Below are 25,353 nucleotides of genomic sequence, written 5' to 3' on the forward strand. Positions count from 1 at the left end.
GAATTTATTTGCAAATTATGGTGGAAAATAAGTATTTGGTCACCTACAAACAAGCAAGATTTCTGGCTCTCACAGACCTGTAACTCTGTCCCCCACTCGTTACCTGTATTAATGGCACCTGTTTGAAATTGTTATCAGTATAAAAGACACCGGTCCACAACCTCAAACAGTCACACTGCAAACTCCACTATAGCCAAGACCAAAGAGCTGTCAAAGGACACCAGAAACAAAATTGTAGACCTGCACCAGGCTGGGAAGACTGAATCTGCAATAGGTAATCAGCTTGGTTTGAAGAAATCAACTGTGGGAGCAATTATTAGGAAATGGAAGACATACAAGACCACTGATAATCTCCCTCGGAGGGGAATCCAAGGGAGTAGTAAAGTGGGGAATCCAGGACAGAGTAGCAGGATGACGAGACGTGGGACTGGAGACAGGGACCAGAGTCAGAGCGGGCAGAACTGTAGTGGAGAGGAAAACTAGATCTGAATAGTAACAAACGGCTAGAGACGTAGACTGACTGAGCAGAGATTACGATCTGGCAGCGTGGAAGTGGCAGGGCTGAGTATTTGTAGAGGTCTTGATTATGAACAGGCTCAGCCGGTGGGGATCTGCTCTGACTCCAGCACAACTGTCTCTGCCCACACAATCACAGACACAGAGAGAGAGGGAGAGAGTACTGGGCGAGTGGCGGCAGGTCAAGGAGAAACAGGATGAGCAGTAGAAAGCGTTGCAGGAGCAGATGCTAAGTAAGGACATAGGAGCAGGGAAGGCAGCACGTGATTCATGAATCACAGTGCTACCCTAATATTCTCTCAGTTCATCACAATTACATAAGTGTCTCTAGTGGTGTCTCCTAACCAGCCTTGGACTCCCAGTCGGCCCGAAGGTTACCTTAAGAGCGGGTGAGGTGGCGATGATGGGACTGGGGGTTGGCATCCTCTCTCACATCAAAACATACCTGAAAACAAGAGACAGATGGAGAGCGAGAGATAGCATGTTTAAGCCTTGTGTTTGTTTTTTTATTCTAACACTGTCAGTCATCAAACATCAGGAGTTGAAATGCAAAACTGACCCTTGATCATTAACTCTGGGTCAACTGCATCTCTATCTGTATTTCAATGTAAAGCATCTCTTTAATAATACTTCCTGTTGACCTGACCAAGTGCCCTCTATGTAGCCAGTTCAGATACCAGAGGGGTTCACCGGCACAGCTGATATGATTTAGGGAGAAGGGGAGAGAGGGGTGAAGTGAAGGAGAGAGGATGTTATTGAGAAAATAAGGTAGTTAAAGAGTGTTCAACAGGAATCTGTGTGTGGGACCTCACCTGGTGTCTACACTCAGTGGCTGCAGAGTATATGCTGAAAAACATGAACGGATACACGAGGACAAACAATATAGTGTAATGATAGAAATAATTAAGTGTTTTACTATTCTCCATGGTTGGCCCACTTGCCTATTCTTTGAAGGTGGAAGAAGCCACAGTTATACACCTGAGCCTGCTTACTGCACAACACAATCCATCAATCAGATTGATACATGAGTGTGTAGGTCAGGGTCGGACATTTTGGGGAATATTCAGAGGTGGAAACTTTCCGTGGAAATTAACGGGAAAATATGTGAATTAACGGGAATATATGGGAATTAATGGAAATATATGCAAATTATTATTAATACCATTTAAACGTAGATGTTTTTTGCATTGGATATATTTGCTATATCATATGGAGACAGAAACATAAACATTTTACCTTATCATAAGTAGACATAATTGCAAATGGTTAAATCCTACCAACAGAAAAAAAATAAAAAATGTAGTTACAAATTGAATATTAATTAAATGAGTTGACTCTTCACATAGGATGATTTCACTGAACAACAAAAGAAAGGGAATATTGAATGATCCCCAATGATCTATCGCATCTCCCAAAAACATTTTCAACATTGATAGTCTAGAAACTAAAGCTTTGGTTGTCTTCCTCTCAGGCTTCCATGTCTTCTCCATGGACATCCTCAATGTCCACATCTTGAACATCAGACTCTGAGGCCTCATCTTCACTGTCACTTTCCAACCTTGTTGAGGATAGCTCGTTGTCAGGCTCAAAAAGCCTAAAATTTTCCGTTCACCGAACACGGCCCGGAACCGGCGGGTGAACTCGGGGTAGTGATCCCTCGCCGAGTCTGGGCCATTCCCCACTGCGTTGGCCCACTCCAGGGCTCGACCCGTCAGACAGGAGACGAGGACGCTCACGCTCTCCTCCTCCAAGGGAGTCGGGCGAACGGTAGCCAGGTACAACTCCAACTATAGCAGGAACCCCTGGCACCCAGCCGCCGTTCCACCGTACTCCCTGGGGAGAGCCAGACGCAGGGCACCGGATCCGGATGCCGAAGGAGGGGTAGGTGGTGCTGGTGGAAGAGGAGCTGGAGGTGAGGTAGGGAGGCCACTCCTCTCCCATCGGTCCATCCTCTCCATCATCTGGTCCATTGCCGACCCAATCCGGTGAAGAATGGCCGTATGATGAAGGACTCGCTCCTCCATCGATGGGAGAGGAGGTGCGGCTGCTCCTGCTGACTCCATTCAAAAAGGTGCGGGATTCTGTCAGAGTTTACTAGGAGTGGTGGGTTGGAGTCAGGCGCAGAGAGCAGGGTTGGTAAATCGTAATTTATTCTCCGGCACAAAACGGTCACGCCAACATACAGGGCGCATAAAACAGACCAGCCCAAACACAGGACCAAACAGTCCATAGAACACAAACATGAAAACACATCCACAACCAACAGAGTAACAATCCCGCACAAACCTAGGCGGACCTAACAGGCTTAAATAGACACAAATCAAGAAACAAAACATGGAACAGGTGTAACCAATAAGACAAAACGAAACGAAAAGGAAAAAGGGATCGGTGGTGGCTAGTAGACCGGCGACGACGACCGCCGAGCGCTGCCCGAACAGGCAGGGGAGCCACCTTCAGTGGGAGTCGTGACAGTACCGGCCTCGAGGGCGACCCGGGGAGAAGGCGCAGGGCGATCCGGGTGGAGGCGGTGGAAGTCCCTCAGTAAAGAAGGGTCCAAAATGTCCCCCACCGGTACCCAGCACCTCTCCTCCGGACCGTACCCCTCCCAGTCCACGAGGTAATGTAGGCCCCTCACCTGGCGTCTAGAGTCCAGAATCGCACGTACAGTGTACGCCGGGGACCCCTTGATGTCCAGAGGGGGCGGAGGGACCTCCGGCACCTCACCTTCCTGCAGGGGACCAGCCACCACCGGCCTGAGGAGAGACACATGAAACGAGGGTTTAATACAATAGTAAGGAGGAAGCTGTAGCCTCTAACACACCTTGTTTATCCTCCTCAGGATTTAAATGGCCCCACACACTGCGGCCCCAGCTTCCGGCAGGGCAGGCGGAGGGGCAGGTTTTGGGTCGAGAGCCAGTCCCCTGGTGCAAACACGGGGGCCTCACTGCAGTGCTGGTCAGCGCTCCTCTTCTGCCGTCCACTACCTTGTTTTAATGATTCCTGGACGGCTCTCCAGGTGTCCTTCGAGCGCTGCACCCATTCCTCCACCGCAGGAGCCTCGGTCTGGCTCTGATGCCATGGAGCCAGGACCGGCTGGTAGCCCAACACGCACTGGAACGGTGACATGTTAGTAGAGGAGTGGCGGAGGGAGTTCTGAGCCACCTCCTCCTATGGGACATACCTCGCCCATTCACCAGGCCGGTCCCCGCAATACGACCTCAGAAACCTACCCACATCCTGGTTCACTCTCTCCACCTGCCCATTACTCTCGGGGTGGAATCACGAGGTCAGGCTGGCCGAGACCCTCAGCCCACCTGGCCTGACGCAGATTCAATCTCCTCTCTGCGCGGATGTACTCGAGATTACGATGGTCAGTCCAGATGAGGAAAGGGTGCTTGGCCCCCTCAAGCCAATGTCTCCAGACCTTCAGAGCCTTGACTGTAGCTAACAACTCCAGGTCCCCCACGTCATAGTTCTGCTCTGCCGGACCGAGCTTCCTTGAGAAGAAAGCACAGGGGCTGAGCTTTGGTGGCACGCCCGAGCGCTGTGATAGCACGGCTCTCATCCCAGCCTCGGACGCGTCCACCTCCACTATAAACGGCAAAGAGGGGTCCGGATGAGCCAGCACGGGAGCGTCCGTGAACAGCTCCTTCAGACGACTGAAAGCTCTGCCCGCCTCTGCTGACCAGCGCAAGCTTGGAAAACGGTTGGAGCATTCTCAACCCATATGGAATGACGAGGTACTCATAATGGCCATATGTGGTACTAAACGCGGTCTTCCACTCATCTCCCTCCCGGATACGCACCAAATTATACACACTCCTAAGGTCCAGTTTTGTGAAGAAACGCGCCCCGTGAAAGGATTCCACCGCCGTGACGATGAGAGGTAGTGGGTAACTAAACGCCACTGTGATGGAATTTTGACCTCTATAATCAATGCACGGACGCAGACCTCCTTTTTCTTCACAAAAAAAGAAGCTTGAGGAGACGGGTGACGTGGAGGGCCGAATGTACCCCTGTCCCAGAGATTCAGTGACGTATGTCTCCATCTCCACTGTCTCCTCCTGGGACAACGGGTACACGTGACTCCTGGGAAGTGCAGCGTTTTCCATGAGGTTTATCGCGCAATCCCCTCGTCGATGAGGTGGTAATTGCGTCGCCCTCTTTTTACAGAAGGCGATAGCCAAATCGGCATATTCAGATGGAATGCGCACAGTGGTGGGTGGTCAAATGTATTTTTACTGTTGTTTTATTTCTTTACTTACCTACACACACACACTTTTTTTTCTCTGCACTATTGGTTAGAGCCTGTAAGTAAGCATTTCACTGTCCCTGTTGTATTTGGCGCACGTGGCAAATAAACTTAGATTTGATTTGGTATCCTGAGTGAGGCATGTTTCCGTGAAACAGAGAATGTAACAATCTCTGATGTCTCTCTGGAAGGCAACTCGTGCTCTAATTTCATCCACTTTATTATCTAGAGATTGGACATTGGCGAGTCTGACAGTAGGCCTTCTGAGTCTGACCAGTAGGCCACTCCGTCTGCCTCTCCTGCGGCGACTGCTTTGTTTTGGGTCGGCCTCTGGGATAAAATCGCATGTCCAGGGTGGAGGTCCGAACCAAGGATCCGCTTCGGGAAAGACGTATTCCTGGTCGTAAGGATGGTAAGTTGACATCGCTTTTATATCCAATAGTTCTCCCCAGCTGTATTTAATAACAGGCTAGGGGGTACAATATGACATTACACAAGGACCTTAAGGGACATACACACATTTGTAATTCTAATAGCTTTTTTGTTGGCAGAGTATTGTTGGCAGAGGATTTAATTGTCTTAAAATATAGGTACATTTGTTTTTGCAAGGTAGTAAAATGTGGTGTTTTGTTTGTAAATTTACATGTGTGAATATGAAATTTGGCCAAAAGAATAATGAAATTAATTATATAAAATTGTTTCAACTTACTTATATTATTTCTATCATAAGAAAAAAATAAAGTTTTATAGAAGACACATTTAAAAAAGTTCTACCCAATGGCATCATAAAAAGTTTAAAACATTTACAAAAACTGTAGCTAGGTGTCCATCCAATTGGCGACACATTTTAATGCGAATATTTTAAAATCTACATTGAGAAAATAATATGCATTCTTCCCACCAGGGATGTTTCCACCAAACTGACTTTTGCGGATAAAAAACACATTTTTCATATAAGTTTTCATGTACTGAATAAATAGCAAATGTGGCTACTCTGGTATCCACACATGCACTCTAACCAGCAGTTCACAGATACAGTGTGGATAGGTTAGTTTACATGATACGATTGTATGGATAAGCGCAAGAACGGCAGTCAAGCACCAGAAATAAGACCCTTGATATTTATTTATCTCAGTCAGTTAGAAAAGCGAAGGCTAGCTTTTTCAAACAGAAATATGCATCCTGTAGCACTAATTCCAAAACGTTTTGGGACATTGTAAAGTCCTTGGAAAATAAGAGCACCTCCTCCCAGCTGCCCCCTGCACTGAGGCTAGGAAACTCTGTCACCACCGATAAATCTTTGGTAATCGATAATTTCAAAAAGCATTTTTCTATGGCTGGCCATGCTCTCCACCTGGCTACCCCTACCCCAGCCAACAGCAACTGCAGCAACTTGCCCAAGACCCCCCCCCCCCCCCATTTCTCCTTCACCCAAATCCAGACAGCTGATGTTCTGAAAGAGCTGCAAAATATGGATCCCTACAAATCAGCTGGGCTAGACAATCGGGACCCTCTCTTCAAAGGGGGAGACACTCTAGACCCAAACTTATGGATCTATATCCATCCTGCCCTGCCTTTCTAAAATCTTCGAAAGCCAAGTTATAAACAGATCACTGACCATTTCGAATCCCACCGTACCTTCTCCACTATGCAATCTGGTTTCCGAGCTGGTCACGGGTGCACCTCAGCCACACTCAAGGTCCTAAACAATATCATAACCACCATCATTAAAAGACAGTGCTGTGCAGCCGTCTTTATCGACCTGGCCAAGGCTTTCGACTCTGTCAATCACTGCATTCTTATCGGCAGACTCAGTAGCCTTAGTTTCTCAAATGACTGCCTCGCCTGGTTCACCAACTACTTCTCAGATAGAGTTCAGTGTGTCAAATTGGAGGGCCTGTTGTCCGGACCTCTCTACAGGGGTGGCACAGCGTTCAATTCTCGGGACGACTCTTTTCTCTGTACATATCAATGATGTCGCTCTTGTTGCTGGTGATTCTCTGAACCACCTCTACGCAGATGACACCATTCTGTATTCATCTGGCCCCTCTTTGGACACTGTTAACAAACCTCCAAACAAGCTTCATTGCCATTCAACACTCCTTCCGTAGCCTCTAACTGCTTTTAAATGCTAGTAAAAAATAAAAGCATGCGCAACCGATTGTTGCCTGCACCCACCCGCCTGACTAGCATCACTACTCTGGACGGTTCTGACTTAGAATATGTGGACAACTACAAATACCTAGGTGTCTGGTTAGACTGTAAACTCTCCTTCCAGACTCACATTAAGCATCTCCAGTCCAAAATGAAATCTAGAATCGGCTTCCTATTTCACAACAAAGCCTCTTTCACTCATGCTGCCAAACATACCCTCGTAAAACTGACTATCCTACCGATCCTCGACTTCAGCGATGTCATTTACAAAATAGCCTCCAACACTCTACTCAGCAAACTGGAAGTAGTCTATCACAGTGCCATCCATTTTGTCACCAAAGCCCCATATACTATTGACCTGTATGCTCTCGTTGGCTGGCCCTCACTACATATTCGTCATGTAACCCACTGGCTCCAGGTCATCTATAAGACTTTGCTAGGTAAAGCTCCACCTTCTCTCAGCTCACTGGTCACCATAGCAACACCCACCCATAGCACACGCTCCAACAGGTATATTTCGATGGTCATCCTCAAAGCCATCACTTCCTTTGGCCATCTTTGCTTCGAATTCGTTGCTCCCAATGACTGGAACGAATTATAAAAATCACTGACGCTGGAGTCTTATATCTCCCTCTCTAACTTTAAGCATCAGCTGTCAGAGCAGTTTACCGATCACTGTATCTGCCAATCTGAATATAGCACACCCAACTACCTCATCCCCATATTGTTATTTATCCTCTTTTGCACCCCAGTATCTCTAGTTCCACAATATAATCGGCACATCTATCACTCCAGTGTTATTGCTAAATTGTAATTATTCTGCCTCTATGGCCTATTTATTGCATTACCTCCCTACTCTTCTACATTTGCACACACTGTACATAGATTTTTTATTGTGTTATTGACTGTACGTTTGTTTATGTGCAACTTTGTTGTTTTTTGTCGCACTGCTTTGCTTTATCTTGGCAAGGTCGCAGTTGTAAATGAGAACTTGTTCTCAAAATAAAGGTGAAATAATATACAGTGCCTTGCGAAAGTATTCGGCCCCCTTGAACTTTGCGACCTTTTGCCACATTTCAGGCTTCAAACATAAAGATATAAAACTGTATTTTTTTGTGAAGAATCAACAACAAGTGGGACACAATCATGAAGTGGAACGACATTTATTGGATATTTCAAACTTTTTTAACAAATCAAAAACTTAAAAATTGGGCGTGCAAAATTATTCAGCCCCTTTACTTTCAGTGCAGCAAACTCTCTCCAGAAGTTCAGTGAGGATCTCTGAATGATCCAATGTTGACCTAAATGACTAATGATGATAAATACAATCCACCTGTGTGTAATCAAGTCTCCGTATAAATGCATCTGCACTGTGATAGTCTCAGAGGTCCGTTAAAAGCGCAGAGAGCATCATGAAGAACAAGGAACACACCAGGCAGGTCCTATACTGTTGTGAAGAAGTTTAAAGCCTGATTTGGATACAAAAAGATTTCCCAAGCTTTAAACATCCCAAGGACCACTGTGCAAGCGATAATATTGAAATGGAAGGAGTATCAGACCACTGCAAATCTACCAAGACCTGGCCGTCCCTCTAAACTTTCAGCTCATACAAGGAGAAGACTGATCAGAGATGCAGCCAAGAGGCCCATGATCACTCTGGATGAACTGCAGAGATCTACAGCTGAGGTGGGAGACTCTGTCCATAGGACAACAATCAGTCGTATATTGCACAAATCTGGCCTTTATGGAAGAGTGGCAAGAAGAAAGCCATTTCTTAAAGATATCCATAAAAAGTGTTGTTTAAAGTTTGCCACAAGCCACCTGGGAGACACACCAAACATGTGGAAGAAGGTGCTCTGGTCAGATGACCACTGTCAAACATGGTGGTGGCAGCATCATGGTTTGGGCCTGCTTTTCTTCAGCAGAGACAGGGAAGATGGTTAAAATTGATGGGAAGATGGATGGAGCCAAATACAGGACCATTCTGGAAGAAAACCTGAAGGAGTCTGCAAAAGACCTGAGACTGGGACGGAGATTTGTCTTCCAACAAGACAATGATCCAAAACATAAAGCAAAATCTACAATGGAATGGTTCATAAATAAACATATCAGGTGTTAGAATGGCCAAGTCAAAGTCCAGACCTGAATCCAATCGAGAATCTGTGGAAAGAACTGAAAACTGCTGTTCACAAATGCTCTCCATCCAACCTCACTGAGCTCGAGCTGTTTTGCAAGGAGGAATGGGAAAAAATGTCAGTCTCTCGATGTGCAAAACTGATAGAGACATACCCCAAGCGACTTACAGCTGTAATCGCAGCAAAAGGTGGCGCTACAAAGTATTAACTTAAGGGGGCTGAATAATTTTGCACGCCCAATTTTTCAGTTTTTGATTTGTTAAAAAAGTTTGAAATATCCAATAAATGTCGTTCCACTTCATGATTGTGCCCGACTTGTTGTTGATTCTTCACAAAAAAATACAGTTTTATATCTTTATGTTTGAAGCCTGAAATGTGGCACAAGGTCGCAAAGTTCAAGGGGGCCGAATACTTTCGCAAGGCACTGTATATATATATTTTAATTATTACAATACTGGGTGGGGTGAATATATTTTATATGACATACAATCTTTTTTGTTAACTAGTAAATTGCAGCCTACAGCAGTGTGTTTAAATAATTTCTAACTTGTTAACAATTTCTGCTATTTAGTTTTTGCTACCATGTGGGTTTTAGCTTGCTTGAGCTTGCTAACTGAGGAGTGTTAATTCACCGGTTTCCATACACGTTTCATTTTAAAGCATTTCTCTTACAAAGGAGTTGTTTAATCTAACTGCTTAACTATTTATCTGGACATGGAATTGTATTTGGGGATTTTTTTACTCCTTTTTTTCAGATTTTTACAGGAAAATGCCAAGAGCACTATGTGATGTGTGGAGACATTTCACTGCAGCTAATGTAGAAGGAAAAGCTGTGTACATGTGCAAATACTGAGTCAAATCATATGTGAAGAATGCAACAAAGATGCAGAATCATCTGCCAAGTGTATAAAGTTCCCTAGCCGCGTCCTCAGAGCATGCGCAGACCAGCTGGCTGGTGTGTTTATGGACATATTCAATCAATCCCTATCCCAGTCTGCTGTACCCACATGCTTCAAGATGGCCACCATTGTTCATGTTCCCAAGGAAGCTAAAGTAACTGAACTAAATGACTATCGCCCCGTTGCACTCACTTCTGTCATCGTAAAGTGCTTTGAGAGACTAGTCAAGGATTATTTCACCTCCACCCTACCTGATACCCTAGACCCACTCCAATTTGCTTACCGCCCCAATAGGTCCACTGACGATGCAATCGCCATCACACTGCCCTATCCCATCTGGACAAGAGGAATACCTATGTAAGAATGCTGTTAATTGACTACAGCTCAGCATTTAACATCAGTACCCTCCAAAATGGTCATTAAGCTTGAGATCTTGGGTCTCGACCCCAACCTGTGCAACTGTGTCCTGGACTTTCTGACGGGCCGCCCCCAGGAGGTGAAGGTAGGAAACAACATCTCCACCCCGCTGATCCTCAAAACTGGGACCCCACAAGGGTGTGTTCTCAGCCCTCTCCTATACTCCCTGTTCACCCATGACTGTGTGGTGTCAGGAAAATAACCTCTCACTCAACGTCAACAAAACAAAGAGATGATCGTGGACTTCAGGAAACAGCAGAGGGAGCACCCCCCATCAACGGGACAGTAGTGGAGAAGGTGGAAAGTTAAGTCCCTCGGCGTACACATCACGGACAAACTGAAATGGTCCACCCACACAGACAGCGTGGTGAAGAAGGCGCAACAGCGCCTCTTCAACCTCAGGAGGCTGAAGAAATTTGGCTTGTCACCTAAAACACTATTTTACAGATGCACAATCAAGAGCATCCTGTCGGGCTGTATCACCACCTGGTACGGCAACTGCTCCACCCACAACCGCACGGCTCTCCAGAGTGTAGTGAGGTCTGCACAACGCCTCACCGGGGGCAAACTACCTGCCCTCCAGGACACCTACGATGTCACAGGAAGGCCAAAAAGATCATCAAGGACAACAACCACCCGAGCCACTGCCTGTTCACCCCGCTATCATCCAGAAGGCGAGGTCAGTACAGGTGCATCAAAGCTGGGACCAAGAGACTGAAAAACTGCTTCTATCTCAAGGCCATCAGACTGTTAAACAGACATCACTAACAGAGTGGCTCCTGCTAACATACAAACTCAGGGGCGGCAGGGTAGCCTAGTGGTTAGAGCGTTGGACGTTCAGTATAATTTTAAGTATAACAGTATAATTTTAAACCGTCCCCTCGCCCATACCCGGGCGCGAACCAGGGACCTTCTGCACATATCAACAACTGACACCTGCGAAGCGTCGTTACCCATCGCTCCACAAAAGCCGCAGCCCTTGCAGAGCAAGGGGAACTACTACTTCAAGGTCTCAGAGCAAGTGACGTCACTGATTGAAACGCTATTTAGCGCCCACGCTAACTAGCCGTTTCACATCCGTTACACTAGCTAGATTAAATTCTCAAATAAAATACAAATGCACATTTTTCTATTTCGCGTATAATTTATTACTTCCTTATGACATGTCTAAACATGAAACATTTTATTCACAGCACACCTCACCCTACCCTTGAAATAATCTCACTAGGACCTTGTGGCAGCCAAGCAACTCAAAAATAAACTAGGGAGGGAGGGAGTTCACTGTTCAGCTGAGGAATTGGAAGTGAAACTCACATGTAAACTGTCCATGCAAAAATACCCTTGCACTGGATGGCTGGTAGCTGTACAGCTCTAAATTCTTTGTGCTGAGATTTTCCTCTGTCCATAGCAGTAAACGTCGATTTATGTGTTTTATCACCAGGTGGGTCGTAACTTCCTCGAATCGTGCCCAGCTAACGTTAGCTAGCTAGCATGAAAACTTGAGGCATGGTTAACTATTTATCTAGCTAACGTTAGCTAAACAAAACAAATGTTTGGCTAAACTGACCAAGTATTGTTTTCTCGTTGCTGTATACTTCGCACGAGCTCTTGAACCTAGTTTATTTATACTGGCTAGTTAACGTTAATTCGATAGTAGACGTCAAAATGATGTTGATATGGGCCTTTCTCTTTTTACAGTGTGCAGAGATGGACATGGACCGTCAAAAGCGCCAGGAGGGCATTCAGAACGCCCTGGGATTCATACAGTGAGAAATAAACATTTCACCTGCAATTCCCACAAGTTTTCAACTAAATTGTAGCCAGTTGCTCTCTTACATGTTATTCATCCTATACCCACAAACGACCATACGGCACTAGTTCACTTGTATTGATAGGTTATCTTTTCCTCTGTGTCTTAGGTCTTCTTTGCCTTATCCAAAGCCTGAAGGCTATAAGGTAGGGATTAATGTATGCGGTCTTCTCTCTTGAGCTTAGTCTAGGCATGTCTACACTCCCTATACTGTTCCAAAGAACATGTTGTGTGCTCACAGTCATGCAGCTTGCCCTTTGCAGCGATTTTCTCCATTTCACATTTGGTCCATGGGAAAAAAGTACCAAAAACAGCCATAATACTGATTAGACACATCCATGTCCTTTATGGCTTTTCCTGTGTACTGTCTTTATCTCACTCCCATGCCATATTCCTCTCCTCTTCCCTGAATGTCCCTCCAGGGGTTTCTGACCCAGTTGGTGTGTGACCTGCTGGATGAGGGAAATGCAATGTTCAGGGAGGGTGAGTGGCAGCAGGCCATAAAGGACTTCAGTGAGGGTGTTAATGTGGCCCACTATGCCCAGGCTGAGTCTCTAGAAATTCCCTCAGCCCTGCTGGAGAGTCTGTATTTCAACAGGGCAGCAGCCTACCACAGCATGGTGAGTCAGAGTGGTGTGTCACCAGGATTATGCATCTTTGATCCACAATATGGATGATTGAATGAGGTTCATGATTCTGTATACAAAAGGTATGAAGTCATCTCTTAAATCGAATATTTAATAGCAATTGTGTTGTAAGCAAATGTGCTGTAGTGGGCAAATATTGAACCAACGATGAATACCCAAGGCACTTTCTCTATTTCAGTATTTTGTGTTGTTGCATCACATTGTTTCATTGCATCATGTGCAACATGTTTCAGCCTCATTGAACTTTTGCCATCATGCCACACTTCCTCAACATCCCCTTGAAGTTACAGAGCCTGTATCATCTATCATTACCCCATTCTCATTAGCCTGTATTAACCACTGATTGGCCTTAGTCTTTCACTCTGTGGCAGAATCCACATGTTACCTGTCATCTCTTTCTCTCCATCTCTCTCAGGGGGAGTATGAGCAGGGTGTGCAGGACTGTGACAGTGCGCTGGCGCTGTGCAAAGACAGTTGCAGGGCACTCTACAGGAAGGCTCTATGCCTGCGGGAGCTGGGCCGCTTCAGAGAGGCCTACAACTGCAGCACGGGCTGCCTGCTCACTACGCCTAACGTGAGTAACATTATGAATTACCCCTTCACATCAGAGGCTGTTTTCTTGGACTAGAAAAGCATGCACACCTTTAAAAGGTTAAGTAGCATATTGTTTTTATCTATAAAAAGTCTAGCACAACTAGCAACGTTTCTTTTTACCACTTGACATATGTCATTTGGGATTCCTCATGATGATCTGCTAGTGGAGAAGGAGATTTTAATTTCATACAAGTGGATTTGTTTCCACATTTCTTTCTTTCCTTCGAATACCTTTTGATGTTTTTCAAAAGAATGTGAGAAGATGGGACGAGGGGGGAGACCTCACACCGTACTTTTGAAGTATCATGTAGCTCAGAATAAGTGTTTGTGAAATTAATTTAATAAAAAGCTTATTTAAATGTCAATAATAATAAAATAAAAAAAACTATTGTACTCTTCATAGGACAAACATGTGTATGAGTTGGCACAGGAGCTAGCTAACAAACTGGGCCTGAAGATACGCAAGGCCTACGTTAGCACACAGGTGAGAATCCTTTTCCAAAGCAGAAGGTCTAGATTTAAACAGCATGGCAACTTACCTTCCATGATAAGTGGCTTGGATTCAATTGTTCTCAATCTGCCATTCTCTGACCAAATCTGCCCTGGATTAAATCTCAATTTGGATTCATAACAATTGAAGTCATTAAATTTGACATTTTCTTTAGGTTGCCTCTTTATGGAGTTAGTATTTGTTTCCTTTGCAGGAGTCGGCCACATCTGAGCAAAGTAATGGGAACACAGTTCCTTTTGCAGGAGAGGCAAGTACAACAACTTTCACCATTACACTTTTAAGGTTGCACTATGCAGAAATCGCTCTGCCATTTCCTGGTTGCTAAAAATAACAGTTTGCGTAATTATAAGCTAGTATTGTTTAGAGAATCATTGTACCATCTACACCGCTCTGAAATATATTTTCCATAACCAGAAATATTTTTTTCAGCTGTTTGAAGCTGGTGTACAAAACCGAAAGTAAAAGACGCAAAAACAAAACATAAGAATAGGAAGCAGACAAATAGAGCACATAGAAAATATCAATCGCTTTTTAGACTTGCTTTCAAGTAGAATGATAGAAATGTGGTTATAGATCTATGTGAATTTAGTCGGGCTGCCCAAAAACTTGCCACGTAAACTGGTTGAGATTTGGAATGTACTTTGGTTTACCTGTTGATTTATTGTCACTTAAACAGCTGTTGTCTTTCTCTTTTCACCTCAAGATGTATGGCAGTGGTCTGGATTCCTTAAGTGAGATTTCATCAGGTAGTAATTCTCCTGACCAGAAATGTTGAATTACCGATCACATTGTAATGTAAGGACTATCAAAGAAGATTTCTTCTAGAAAATAAACTCACCTGTTCCCTCACCCTGTCTTTCAGTTTTCTCCTGCAAGCCTCTATCTGCCACTATCCCAGTTAGTGATGAATCCTCTCCCTCTGGTCCTCTGGTCTACTCCAACCTTCTGGGTAGCCCTGTCCAAGGCCCTCGGGGGTTGCCCTTCTCTGTGCCTGAGTCAGAGCACCTGGGTGACAGTGAGCTGATGGGAGATGATCTAGACAGCCTGCTGGACTGTGTGAGTTTGTCTACTGGTTGACGTAATATTCAGATATAGCTTCCCTGAATCTGTCAATGCAACTTCTCATTCTCTCCCTCTCGTTCTCATTCAGATTCCCCCTCAACGTGCCTTTCCCATCATCCTCCCCAGCTCAGCTTGTGTCCCCATCCAGCTCCCGTTTCCCTCAGGCCTGCCCGCACCCTCGCCCCGGCTCCCCCCAGCCTTCTTCAACTCAGCCATCAGCCAGCTCAACTCTCTGGACACCTTCCCAGGCATGGGTGGGGAGGATGCCCTAGGTGTGCTGAACTCTTTAGATGGCCTTGATGCACTAGACTCTCTAGATACTTTAAACAACCTGGACACCCTTTCAGACCTTGGTGGTGGGGATGCCCCAGCTCCCACAACAGCACTCTATTCACTTGATGCCTTAGATGCCCTGGACAGTTTCTACCCACTTGGGGATGCAATAGCAGCCAAACCAGTGGTGGTGGGGGGAGGGGGGCTGGACTCCCTCTCTAAGTTCAACCTGCCTGGTGAGTCGATTGAGGGCGGTAAAGTCTTGTTAACTTATAGCAATGTATACATGGTTCATTTTTCTTTTAATGTTTAACACCAAGAAAGTTGTGAATCTAATGTAGATGTTATAATTGATTGTTTTTTGTTCTCACGCTATCTTAAGGTGCAAGAATCTCCCACAATGTTCTCTCTGCAACATGTTCGCCCAAGAAGTCCAAACACGCAGTAAGCCATTTATTTCTGTCAGCAGAATTTGCTGGACTCCCTCTCGTACATTGTGTACATTTAAATTAAAACATTTATTATGCAACATTTAGGTCACATACAACTTTGTAGATGGAGTTCACCTTTTACAGTGTCATGCTAGTTTTGCCTTGACATATTAACTTAAATGAATTTCTATTACCATGGCGATGTAGGTGGTAAAGAATGGCCAGGTCTCCTCCAAGCTCTCTCAGCTTATCAAGAACCCCCTAGCAGCCACCCATGACTTCATGCAGGCCTGTGCCACGTGCTACAGCTGGATAGGTACAGTAGTGGTCATGAATAACTTGCTCTCAGACAGTGTCCTTCCCCCAGTTTACTACTTACTACTTTTTGTTTTTTTGTAGTCTACTTTTTCTCCCCAATTGGTAGTTAGTCTTGTCCCATCGCTGCAACTCCCGTACGGACTCGAGAGGTGAAGGTCGAGAGCCATGCGTCCTCCCAAACGCATCCTCCCAAACACGACCCTGCTTTTTGACACACTGTTCGCTTAACCCGGAATCCAGCCGCACCAATGTGTCGGAGGAAACGCTGTACAGCTGGCGACCGAAGTCAGCGTGCTTGCGCCCGGCCCGCCACTAGTCGCTAGAGCGCAATGGGACAAGGACATCCTGGCTGGCCAAACCCTCTCCTAACCCAGACAATGCTGGGCCAATTATGCGCCGCCTTATGGGTCTCCCGGTTGCGGCCGACTGCAACACAGCCTGGGATCGAACCCAGGTCTGTAGTGAAGCCTCTAGCACTGCGATGCAGTGCCTTAGACCGCTGCGTCACTCGGGAGGCGCCCTACTTCTAACTAATAAGACTGACAGTTTCAAGGCCATCATAGCACTGAGGTTCACTTCTCTATTGTTATCATTCTATGTCCCCCCTTAACTCCCCTTTCTCTGTCTCTCTCCCTCTATTTACCCCTTTACCCATATATCACTCTCTCCTCCCTCCCTTTCTCTGTCTCTCAGGTCCAGGGGTCCTGGACTACCAGCACCAGGCAGAATTGGCCCACCGTTGTAAGCGGGACATTCTTCTGTGTAGGATCAGGGCTGCAGAGCACCCTGTCTGGAACAGGGTGCGACCCCGCCCCACGCACAATTTTACTGGGGCGTTTATGCTCTGCAAGGGTACGGAAAATAACAGTCACTGGTGTGGGAAAGAGGCTCTGTTTAGATGAAGATAATGTGTGTGTGTGTCATAGGACGAATAACCCAGTTTCAATCTGTGGGAAAAAGGTCCTAAAGGTTAGCGTTGGTCTGTTTGTATATGTAGTAATCTAAGTTCCTTCCCTCTGTGCAGAGGTGCTGGAGACTCAGAAGTGTAAGTACAGAGCGGGCTGTACGTTTGCCTACTGCCAGGAGGAAGTAGATGTGTGGACCCTGGAGAGGAAGGGAGCCCTGAACAGAGAGCTGCTGTTTGACTCACAGAGCCCCAACAATGACAGGCCCACACTCAGCATCAAATGCCTACTGCAACTCCACAACGGCATGTTCATGTACCTCTGTGAGGTAGGACACACACACACACTTGTGCCCTTACACAGACCCGCCTCCATATGTCCAAGCTTGACCAGTGAAACATGGTAGAGGGCTGCGAGTCCCGATAGGGAGCGTGCAGACAGACAGACGACTTTGGGATGAAAATATTTTTTCTTGTCCCGCAGATTATTTGGAAACGGTTGTCTTTCTGCTTTGTATGCTTAAAAGCACATGTTTTGCATTATTCACGCTCTGCTTCAACTTCAGTAGCCTACCTTTCCTCTCCTAGTTGGGAATGAGAGTTCAAGTGTGCCGAGTATGTGTGGTCTCATTGAAATAGAGTAGGCTGCCTACATGGGTGGAGAATCACGTGGCCGTTAACTTAAATATGATTAGACTGTAGCTTACCACAGTGTGTATAAATACATACTGATAATGGAAAGAAGTGGAGGCGCTCAACCACCGTGAGATGAGGTGCAATAAAAATGGGATGGAAAAAATCTGTCTAAAACAACCTTACTCATGCTCCCCCCTACTTCTTGTCTCTGTTTACCTCAACTTTCCCCCTCGTTCTCTTCCCCCCTTTCTCTCTTCTCAGGAGTGCTATGACAGTAAGCCCAGGATCATCAGTAAGCACAGTAAGGAGGTGCCGTCCACCTGCTCCAACCCCTGCGCCCGACACCCATTCGACAAAAACAAGTGAGTCGTGTTTGGTCCCCCCACACACACACACACACACACACACACACACACACACACAAACTCTCACTCTTCTCCCCCTCTGCCCTGCAGGTGCCTGGTGCATGCGGTGAGGTCCAGCAGCGTGCACTACACTAAGATCCGCCCGCTGTATACCCAGTGCCAGTTGGACGTGTGCCGCCATGCCCAGCGCTATGGCTGCCAGCGAGAGGACAGCTGCCCCTTTTCCCACTCTGTCATAGAGCTCAAGTGCTGGAGGCTGCAGCAAGACTCTGGTACAGTCAGATTGATGCACACACACTCATGAACATTGTACTTGGTCTCAGACACAGAGAGACATACTTATTCCTGTCTAATAAATGTGAAAACATTTAAAAATGTTTTTAATGTAAAATATCTTTATTTGTAAATAAAGTTAGTTAGTTTCTATACTAAAAGTCAGGAAAATTTCAACTAAGTCCAGTAGGTGTCAGTAGACACTGCCATTCAATTTTGTCACAGTTGATAAACACTGTTCATAAATACTGTCTGTAAAAAGTGATGCCTAGGCTCGACTAGGCATCACTTTTCTGTGTATGTTCCTGTACTATAGGCATCACTCATGAAGAAATTGTTCAGGAATCCAAGCGACACTGGCATAAACAGGAGCAGAGCACGCACAAACCCAAGGTATAATATCCCTGCTATGCTACATCTCATAATATGGTGAGGCAACGGCTCTTGTGTAGTTTGTCTGATTCTCTCTACCTTTTGCCTCTGTTTTTGTCCTCTCTGTTTTTGACTCATTGACTATAGCCGGTGTACATGCCACCACCATCTTCATCCTCAAGTGGTGGAGGAGGCTATAGCTTGAACCTGAAGAGGAAGTTTGTTTGTGGTCAGTGCTGGAGGGACGGGCTGGTCAGCGAGCCGGACAAAGCGCTTAAGTACTGTGCAGCCAAGGCCAGGCACAGGTGAGGCTGCACCCTACCTAGCATCCCTAGCCAGATGGAGGCCAGTGCTTCACTGTAGTATGCAACAATTCTATATGACTGACCACTGTTATTCACTATTGTCTATCAAATGTCCAATGTATGTTAGATGTGTAGTCTGAGATATCTGTGTTTGTTTTTTTGAATGACAATAGAGACTGTTCATCTCAGGGACACAAACCAAGGTGTATGGAGCGTTTACAGCAAAGCCCTATGTAATTTAGGATAGTATCTTTCTGGAAAGTCCACCATAACTCTTACATCGCTCTCCCTGTAGTTGGACAAAGGAGCGTCGGGTGTTGTTGGTGAAGTTCTTCGAGGGAAAGAAGTGGGTGATGGTGCGGACGTTGCCTTTTGCCAAGACCTACCCCCAGCAGTATGACGTGTGTGCTGCCCCCTGCTACTCCTCATGCACTACCTGCTAGAAATGATTTGATAGACTCAACCAAGCATATTATCATTGTGTCTATTTAACTTATAATGAACTATTATGTTTGTGTGATCATGGGTAACGGTATATATTGGTCAGTTGAATTTAATACTTAATCATTGACACTGTGCAAACTTGTTTCCACAAACATCCTCGCAGTCTGTGTGTAACGGCATAACGTGTCCCCCTCAGATATGTGCTCATGTGGTGAAGCAGAAGAAGTGCCACTACATTGGGAACTGTGCCTTTGCCCACAGTGAAGAGGAGAAGCAAGTATGGACTTATATGAAGAACAATGGCTGTAAGTTTACACTATATTTTCGTTATTCATTAAACCTTTTGATCCACATTATCGCCTTTGTTTACGTTGATCTATGAGAGGGATTGGTTCAGATGCCTATTATCCCCATCAGTACACATGAAATCAAATTGTATTGGTCACATACACATGGTTAGCAGATATTAATGCGAGTGTAGTGAAATGCTTGTGCTTCTAGTTCCGACAATGCAGTAATATCTAACAAGTAATCTAACAAATTCACAACAACTACCTTACACACAAATGTAAAGGGATGAGTAAGAATGTGTACATATAAATGTATGGATGAGCGATGGCTGTGTGGCATAGGCAAGATGCAGTATATGGTATAGTATATACATATGAGATGGGTAATGTAGGATATAAACATTATTAAAGTGACACCTTTTATTAAGTCCATTTATTAAAGTGGCCAGAGATTTGAGTCTGTATGTTGGCAGCAGCCTGTTTGTAATGTCTGTTTAACAGTCTGATGGCCTTGAGATAGAAGCTGTTTTTCAGTCTCTCGGTTCCAGCTTTGATGCACCTGTACTGACCTCGCCTTCTGGATGATGGCGGGGTGAACAGGCAGTGGCTCGGGTGGTTGTTGTCCTTGATGATCTTTTTGGCCTTCCTGTGACATCGAGTGCTGTAGGTGTCCTGGAGGGCAGGTAGTTTTCCCCCGGTGATGCATTGTGCAGACCTCACTACACTCTGGAGAGCCTTGCGGTTGTGGGCGGAGCAGTTTATGTACCAGGTGGTGATACAGTCCGACAGGATGCTCTTGATTGTGCATCTGTAAAAGTTTGAGTGTTTTAGGTGACAAGCCAAATTTTTTCAGCCTCCTGAGGTTGAAGAGGCGCTGTTGCGCTTTCGTCCCTATGCTATATGTGGGTGGACCATTTCAGTTTGTCCGTGATGTGTACGCCAAGGAACTTAAAACTTTCCACCTTCTCCACTACTGTCCCGTCGATGTGGGGGGGGTGCTGCTCCCTCTGCTGTTTCCTGTAGTCCACGATCATCTCTTGTTTTGTTGACGTTGAGTGTGAGGTTATTTTCCTGACACCACACTCCGAGGGCCCTCACTTCCTCCCTGTAGGCTGTCTCGTTGTTGTTGGTAATCAAGCCTACCACTGTAGTGTCGTCCACAAACTTGATGATTGAGTTGGAAGCGTCCATGGCCACGCAGTCATGGGTGAACAGGGGAGGGCTGAGAACGCACCCTTGTGGGGCACAGTTTTGAGGATCAGCGGGGTGGAGATGTTGTTTTCTACCTTCACGACCTGGGGGCGGCCCGTCAAAGTCCAGGACCCAGTTGAACAGGGCGGGGTCGAGACCCAGGATCTCATGCTTAATGGCGAGTTTGAAGGCTACTATGGTGTTAAATGCTGAGCTGTAGTCAATGAACAGCATTATTACATTGGTATTCCTCTTGTCCAGATGAGATAGGGCAGTGTGATGGCGATTGCATCGTCAGTGGACCTATTGGGGTGGTAAGCAAATTGGAGTGGGTCTAGGGTATCAGGTAGGGTGATGACAGAAGTGAGTGCAATGGGGCGATAGTCATTTAGTTCAGTTACCTTCGCTTTCTTGGGGACAATGGTGGCCATCTTGAAGCATGTGGGTACAGCAGACTGGGATAGGGATTGATAGAATATGTCCGTAAACACACCAGCATCCTGGTCTGCGCATGCTCTGTGGGATGCCGCCTGGGCCGGCAGCCTTGCGAGGGTTAACACGTTTAAAATGTCTTACTCACGTTGGCCACGGAAAAGCAGAGCCCACAGGCTTTGGTAGCGGGCCGTGTCAGTGGCACTTTATTGTCCTCAAAGGGAGCAAAAAGTTGTTTAATTTGTCTGGGATTAAGACGCCAATGTTCGCGATGGGGCTGGTTTTCTTTTTGTAATCCGTGATTGACTGTAGAACCTGCCACATATGTCTTGTGTCTGAGCCGTTAATTGCGACTCTACTTTGCCTCTATACTGATGCTTTGCTTGTTTGATTGTCTTGCGGAGGGAATAGCTGCACTGTTTGTATTCGGTCATGTTTCCAGTCGCCTTGCCATGATTAAAAGCGGTGGTTCGCGCTTTCAGTTTTGTGCTAATGCTGCCATCAGTCCACGGTTTCTATTAAGGAAAACTTTTAATAGTCACAGTGGGTACGACATCTCCGATGCACTCGCTCACCAAGTCAGCGTACATCAATGTATATGGATTAGTATTGTTACTTAAGTTCCTCTTTGAACCTGTTCCTGAAGTGAAGGATATGCAGCAGATGTACGACATGTGGCTTACAAATCAAAACCGTCCGGCGGATGACACCCTGATCACCCAACACATAGAGGAGAAGCAAATTGTCATGCCAACCGACTATGCCGAGCCAATGGTGAGTGAATACACTTACTCACAAAACCTGTTTGTTGGATGTAGAACGCAAACAATACATTCACCTTTCTCATTTGTAAAAGCTATCTACCATTATCAAGAAGGACTACATTTTGATAGTGTGTGCGTGCATCTTCATGCAATGTATGCGTATGTCTGTCAGTACGTTACGCATTCATAAACACTATGAAGACAGTTCTACTGTGCGTGTGTATTCTAGAGCGGCTTCCACTGTCGTCTGTGTGGGAGGCATAGTAACAGTGAGCGCCAGTGGCAGCAGCACATCTCCTCAGAGAAACACAAGGACCGTGTATTCAGCTGCGAGGGAGAGGACGAGAGCCTCACCTGGACATACCGCTTCCCCGGACTCTGCCTCGCCCTTTGTCCCAGGTAACACTCTCCCAGAATCACAGTACTGGGTCTCAATACTGTAGTTCCTTTCTCATTACCCATCAAAAGATGCTCTGTATATACACACAGAAAACAACTGGGATATGGCAGGGTTCACTTACCAAACCCTTGTCCTATTTGTTCCTATCAAATTTTATCGGTGCACAATGATTGACATATGTATAATATAGATCAATGTGATTGACAGGCTGGAGAGTGGCTGTCTCGAGGGGGTGAGCTGTGACTACGCCCACAGTGCTGAGGAGCTGGTGGAATGGCAGGAGAGGCGGGAATTCCTGCGGCAGAAGCTGGCCAAGGCCCGTGAAGACATGCTCATCATGCCAGACGAGTTTGACTTTGGGAAGTACAACTTTCTCCTGCAGGACTGAAGCCCCTGTCCCCTATGTGAGACACTTGTACCTGTAAACAGACAGCAGTCGTCTGTTTTGTTGAAAAACCTGGGGGGTATTTTCTTCATTAGTTAACAGTTAATACAGTTTATACCTGTTTGAGCTGGTTAGGACTGCAAGTGCCTTATTTGTCCAATATTTTCAAAGGGGCTTAACAAATGAGATCTTGGTGCCTAATTTGAGTGGGGGAAAAAGTAATTTAGCACTGCCATTTAACAAAACCGTACCGATCAAATATCTCCATTACTAGTCTGTTTACTCTATGCGTGTCTTTATTGAGGGATATTAAGAAATCATTTAAGCTTGCGTTCTGATTGGACTCTTTATACAACCCTCAAACATTCACAAATGTTCTTCCATCAAATGAAAACCGATTTGCTGGAAGGCACAAGTTATTCACTTTCACTTTGTTAATGTGTCTTATGCCACTTAAAGCTGCAATGTGTAACTTTTTCGGTGACCTGAGCAAATTTACATAGAAATGTTAGTTATAGAGCTGTCATTCTCATAGAACAGATCATTCAATGTGCCCTATTTCTATGCTTAATGTTCTTAAGTTTTGTTTTTGTACACCAGCTTCAAACAGCTGAAAATACTATATTTTTGGTTATTGGAAAGATATTTCACAATTAAGATGGTACAATGATTCTCTACGTTTGCTTGTTTTGTCACAAACTGAAATTAGGCAAAGTATTTTAATTTTAGCAACCAGGAAATTGTCAGTGATTTCTGTATATTGCATCTTTAAAGAATTTGCTGCTGCCATTGTAGACAGACAAACATTACAGAATGTGATCACAGTAATACAGGGGTACTGCAGGATGTTCATGGAAATACACATTTTATTTCAATGTTTTATTCAATATTGTGAGCAACAAGATTAAATATTTTTTTTAAATTAGACATACAATATGAGGATAATACCTTATTTCTAATGATGTGAACTTTATTTCTCAACTCCTAATATTGAGCTAATTGCACTCACAGGACAGTGTTTCTCCTATATTCATTTAGCAGCGGTGGCTCACCACTCCAAAAAATATGATGAAACATTTTCGGGCTGGTAAAACGTTTTCAGTGTAAACAAAAACTAAACTAGAAAAGACATAATGGGGCTATATATTTTAAATGAGATCATTTAAGAACAACCACTAACATAGAAAGGGAAAATCTAAAATTCAAAACATTTCATGGAATTAGATTTGAAGTCACTCCAATGGCAAAATGGGTAGAATTTCAGAAAATTTGCTTTAAAACTGCACATTTTCTGTCAGCGACACACGTATATGCCGGAGTTGGCGTGGGTTTGAAACCTGCCCACTATCCTTTGACTCACCCTGTCTTTCACATTGTACTCTCTTCAATAAAGCAAAAATTATGAAAGGAATGGGACTGCCACACTCTTTCCAAAAAAAATCGCTTAAACTTAATTTTCTCTCAGCCTGATGATAAAATGTGTGGAATTGCAGGAAACTAGCTTTAAAACAGTAACATTTTCTCTCCACCTCATGACAAACAAAAAATACAAAATTTGTCTCTGCGGTCAAGAGGAGGGCCTCTACAATTAGCGGTCGGACTCTACCACGCCTACCACTACTACTGGCTAAATAGATTGAGGATGCTAACTAAGGCCTTACCTGTGGGTATATAGTTGATCTATAATTTAATATCCAATACAAGGGAGATTGGAGGTTCCTCAAATGTGCCTGTAGTAGTAGTTCCTATCTAGCGTATAGACTCACTCATGGTATGCTGAAGACAAGATTATTATCTGCCCAGTAAATTTGAAGATGGGAATAATGTATCTCCGCATATCTAGTCCTGCACATTAATACATATCGATGTTGGCAAACAATAGGTAATAACACGGTAGTTAAACCTGGCAAAAATAATCTTATTGGTTTTTATACCTTCGTTCTTTGTTTCCAAATCATACTTTGTATTGTTGGGTTCAGAGTATGCTTCTGGGTGTGTCATTCCTGTTTTGCAAGGGTGGTGGCCTAAAAACTAAGACTGTCATTCTAAATAAGGAGAGGGAGAATAGATAATTCAGAGTTGTGCAGATGAGAGCATTTAGCCTGTAACCCTAGAAGCGGAAAGAGGCAGTGAAGCATTCGTAGTCTGAGCATTTTCTGTTATTCTGTATGTCAATCGAGACACTGATTTTTTAAATATTTTTTTATATATATATTTGTATTTACATTTATTTTATTTAACTAGGCAAGTCAGTTAAGAACAAATTCTTATTTTCAATGACGGCCTAGGAACAGTGGGTTAACTGCCTTGTTCAGGGGCAGAACGACATATTTTTACCTTGTCGGCAAGGGGATTCGATCTTGAACCTTTTGGTTACTAGTCCAACGCTCTAACCACTAGGCGACCTGCCGCCTCAGTATGATATGACATAGTTGTATGGTATGTGTTCATTTGTGGATTTCCATCACCCGTACAATATGTTCCGAATTAGCAAAATGTATGGTATGTTACAAATTCTAGCTAGGCGTCTAATGTTAGCTAGGCTAGGAGGTAGGTTAAGATGCTAAGAAGCT

At 44.9% G+C, this 25,353-nt stretch overlaps 1 protein-coding gene across 2 annotated transcripts; it reads left to right on the plus strand.

The window, feature by feature from the left end:
- The first annotated feature begins 11,616 nt into the window (after positions 1-11,616).
- On the plus strand, positions 11,617-24,191 carry LOC139421316 (zinc finger CCCH domain-containing protein 7B-like). 2 transcript variants are annotated; one of them, XM_071172080.1, is made up of 23 exons: positions 11,617-11,814; positions 12,072-12,139; positions 12,293-12,329; positions 12,606-12,803; positions 13,246-13,404; positions 13,828-13,908; positions 14,129-14,182; positions 14,639-14,684; positions 14,798-14,991; positions 15,086-15,506; positions 15,653-15,714; positions 15,909-16,017; positions 16,713-16,871; positions 17,044-17,252; positions 17,821-17,921; positions 18,015-18,196; positions 18,514-18,590; positions 18,717-18,874; positions 19,170-19,275; positions 19,515-19,623; positions 21,878-22,005; positions 22,225-22,394; positions 22,603-23,707. In XM_071172080.1, exons 2-23 carry the CDS (start codon positions 12,081-12,083, stop codon positions 22,781-22,783), a joined length of 3,000 nt encoding a protein of 999 aa, XP_071028181.1. In that variant the 5' UTR covers positions 11,617-11,814; positions 12,072-12,080; the 3' UTR covers positions 22,784-23,707. The 2 variants fall into 2 exon arrangements, with proteins under 2 accessions (XP_071028181.1, XP_071028182.1); XM_071172081.1 differs by having other exon boundaries at positions 11,654-11,814; positions 14,639-14,681; positions 22,603-24,191.
- The last annotated feature ends 1,162 nt before the right edge of the window (positions 24,192-25,353 follow it).

Source organism: Oncorhynchus clarkii, chromosome 12 (genome assembly GCF_045791955.1).
Source record: "Oncorhynchus clarkii lewisi isolate Uvic-CL-2024 chromosome 12, UVic_Ocla_1.0, whole genome shotgun sequence".
Taxonomy (NCBI): Eukaryota; Metazoa; Chordata; class Actinopteri; order Salmoniformes; family Salmonidae; genus Oncorhynchus; species Oncorhynchus clarkii.

What these genes read in the sequence shown, in the direction of transcription:
- LOC139421316 (XM_071172080.1), top strand. Translation starts at nt 12,081, where the DNA reads ATGGACATGGACCGTCAAAAGCGCCAGGAGGGCATTCAGAACGCCCTG. An exon ending in AAGTGAGATTTCATCAGGTA is followed by an intron (nt 14,685 to 14,797) that starts GTAATTCTCCTG and finishes CCTGTCTTTCAG; the next exon opens with TTTTCTCCTGCAAGCCTCTA. An exon ending in TTATATGAAGAACAATGGCT is followed by an intron (nt 19,624 to 21,877) that starts GTAAGTTTACAC and finishes CTGTTCCTGAAG; the next exon opens with TGAAGGATATGCAGCAGATG.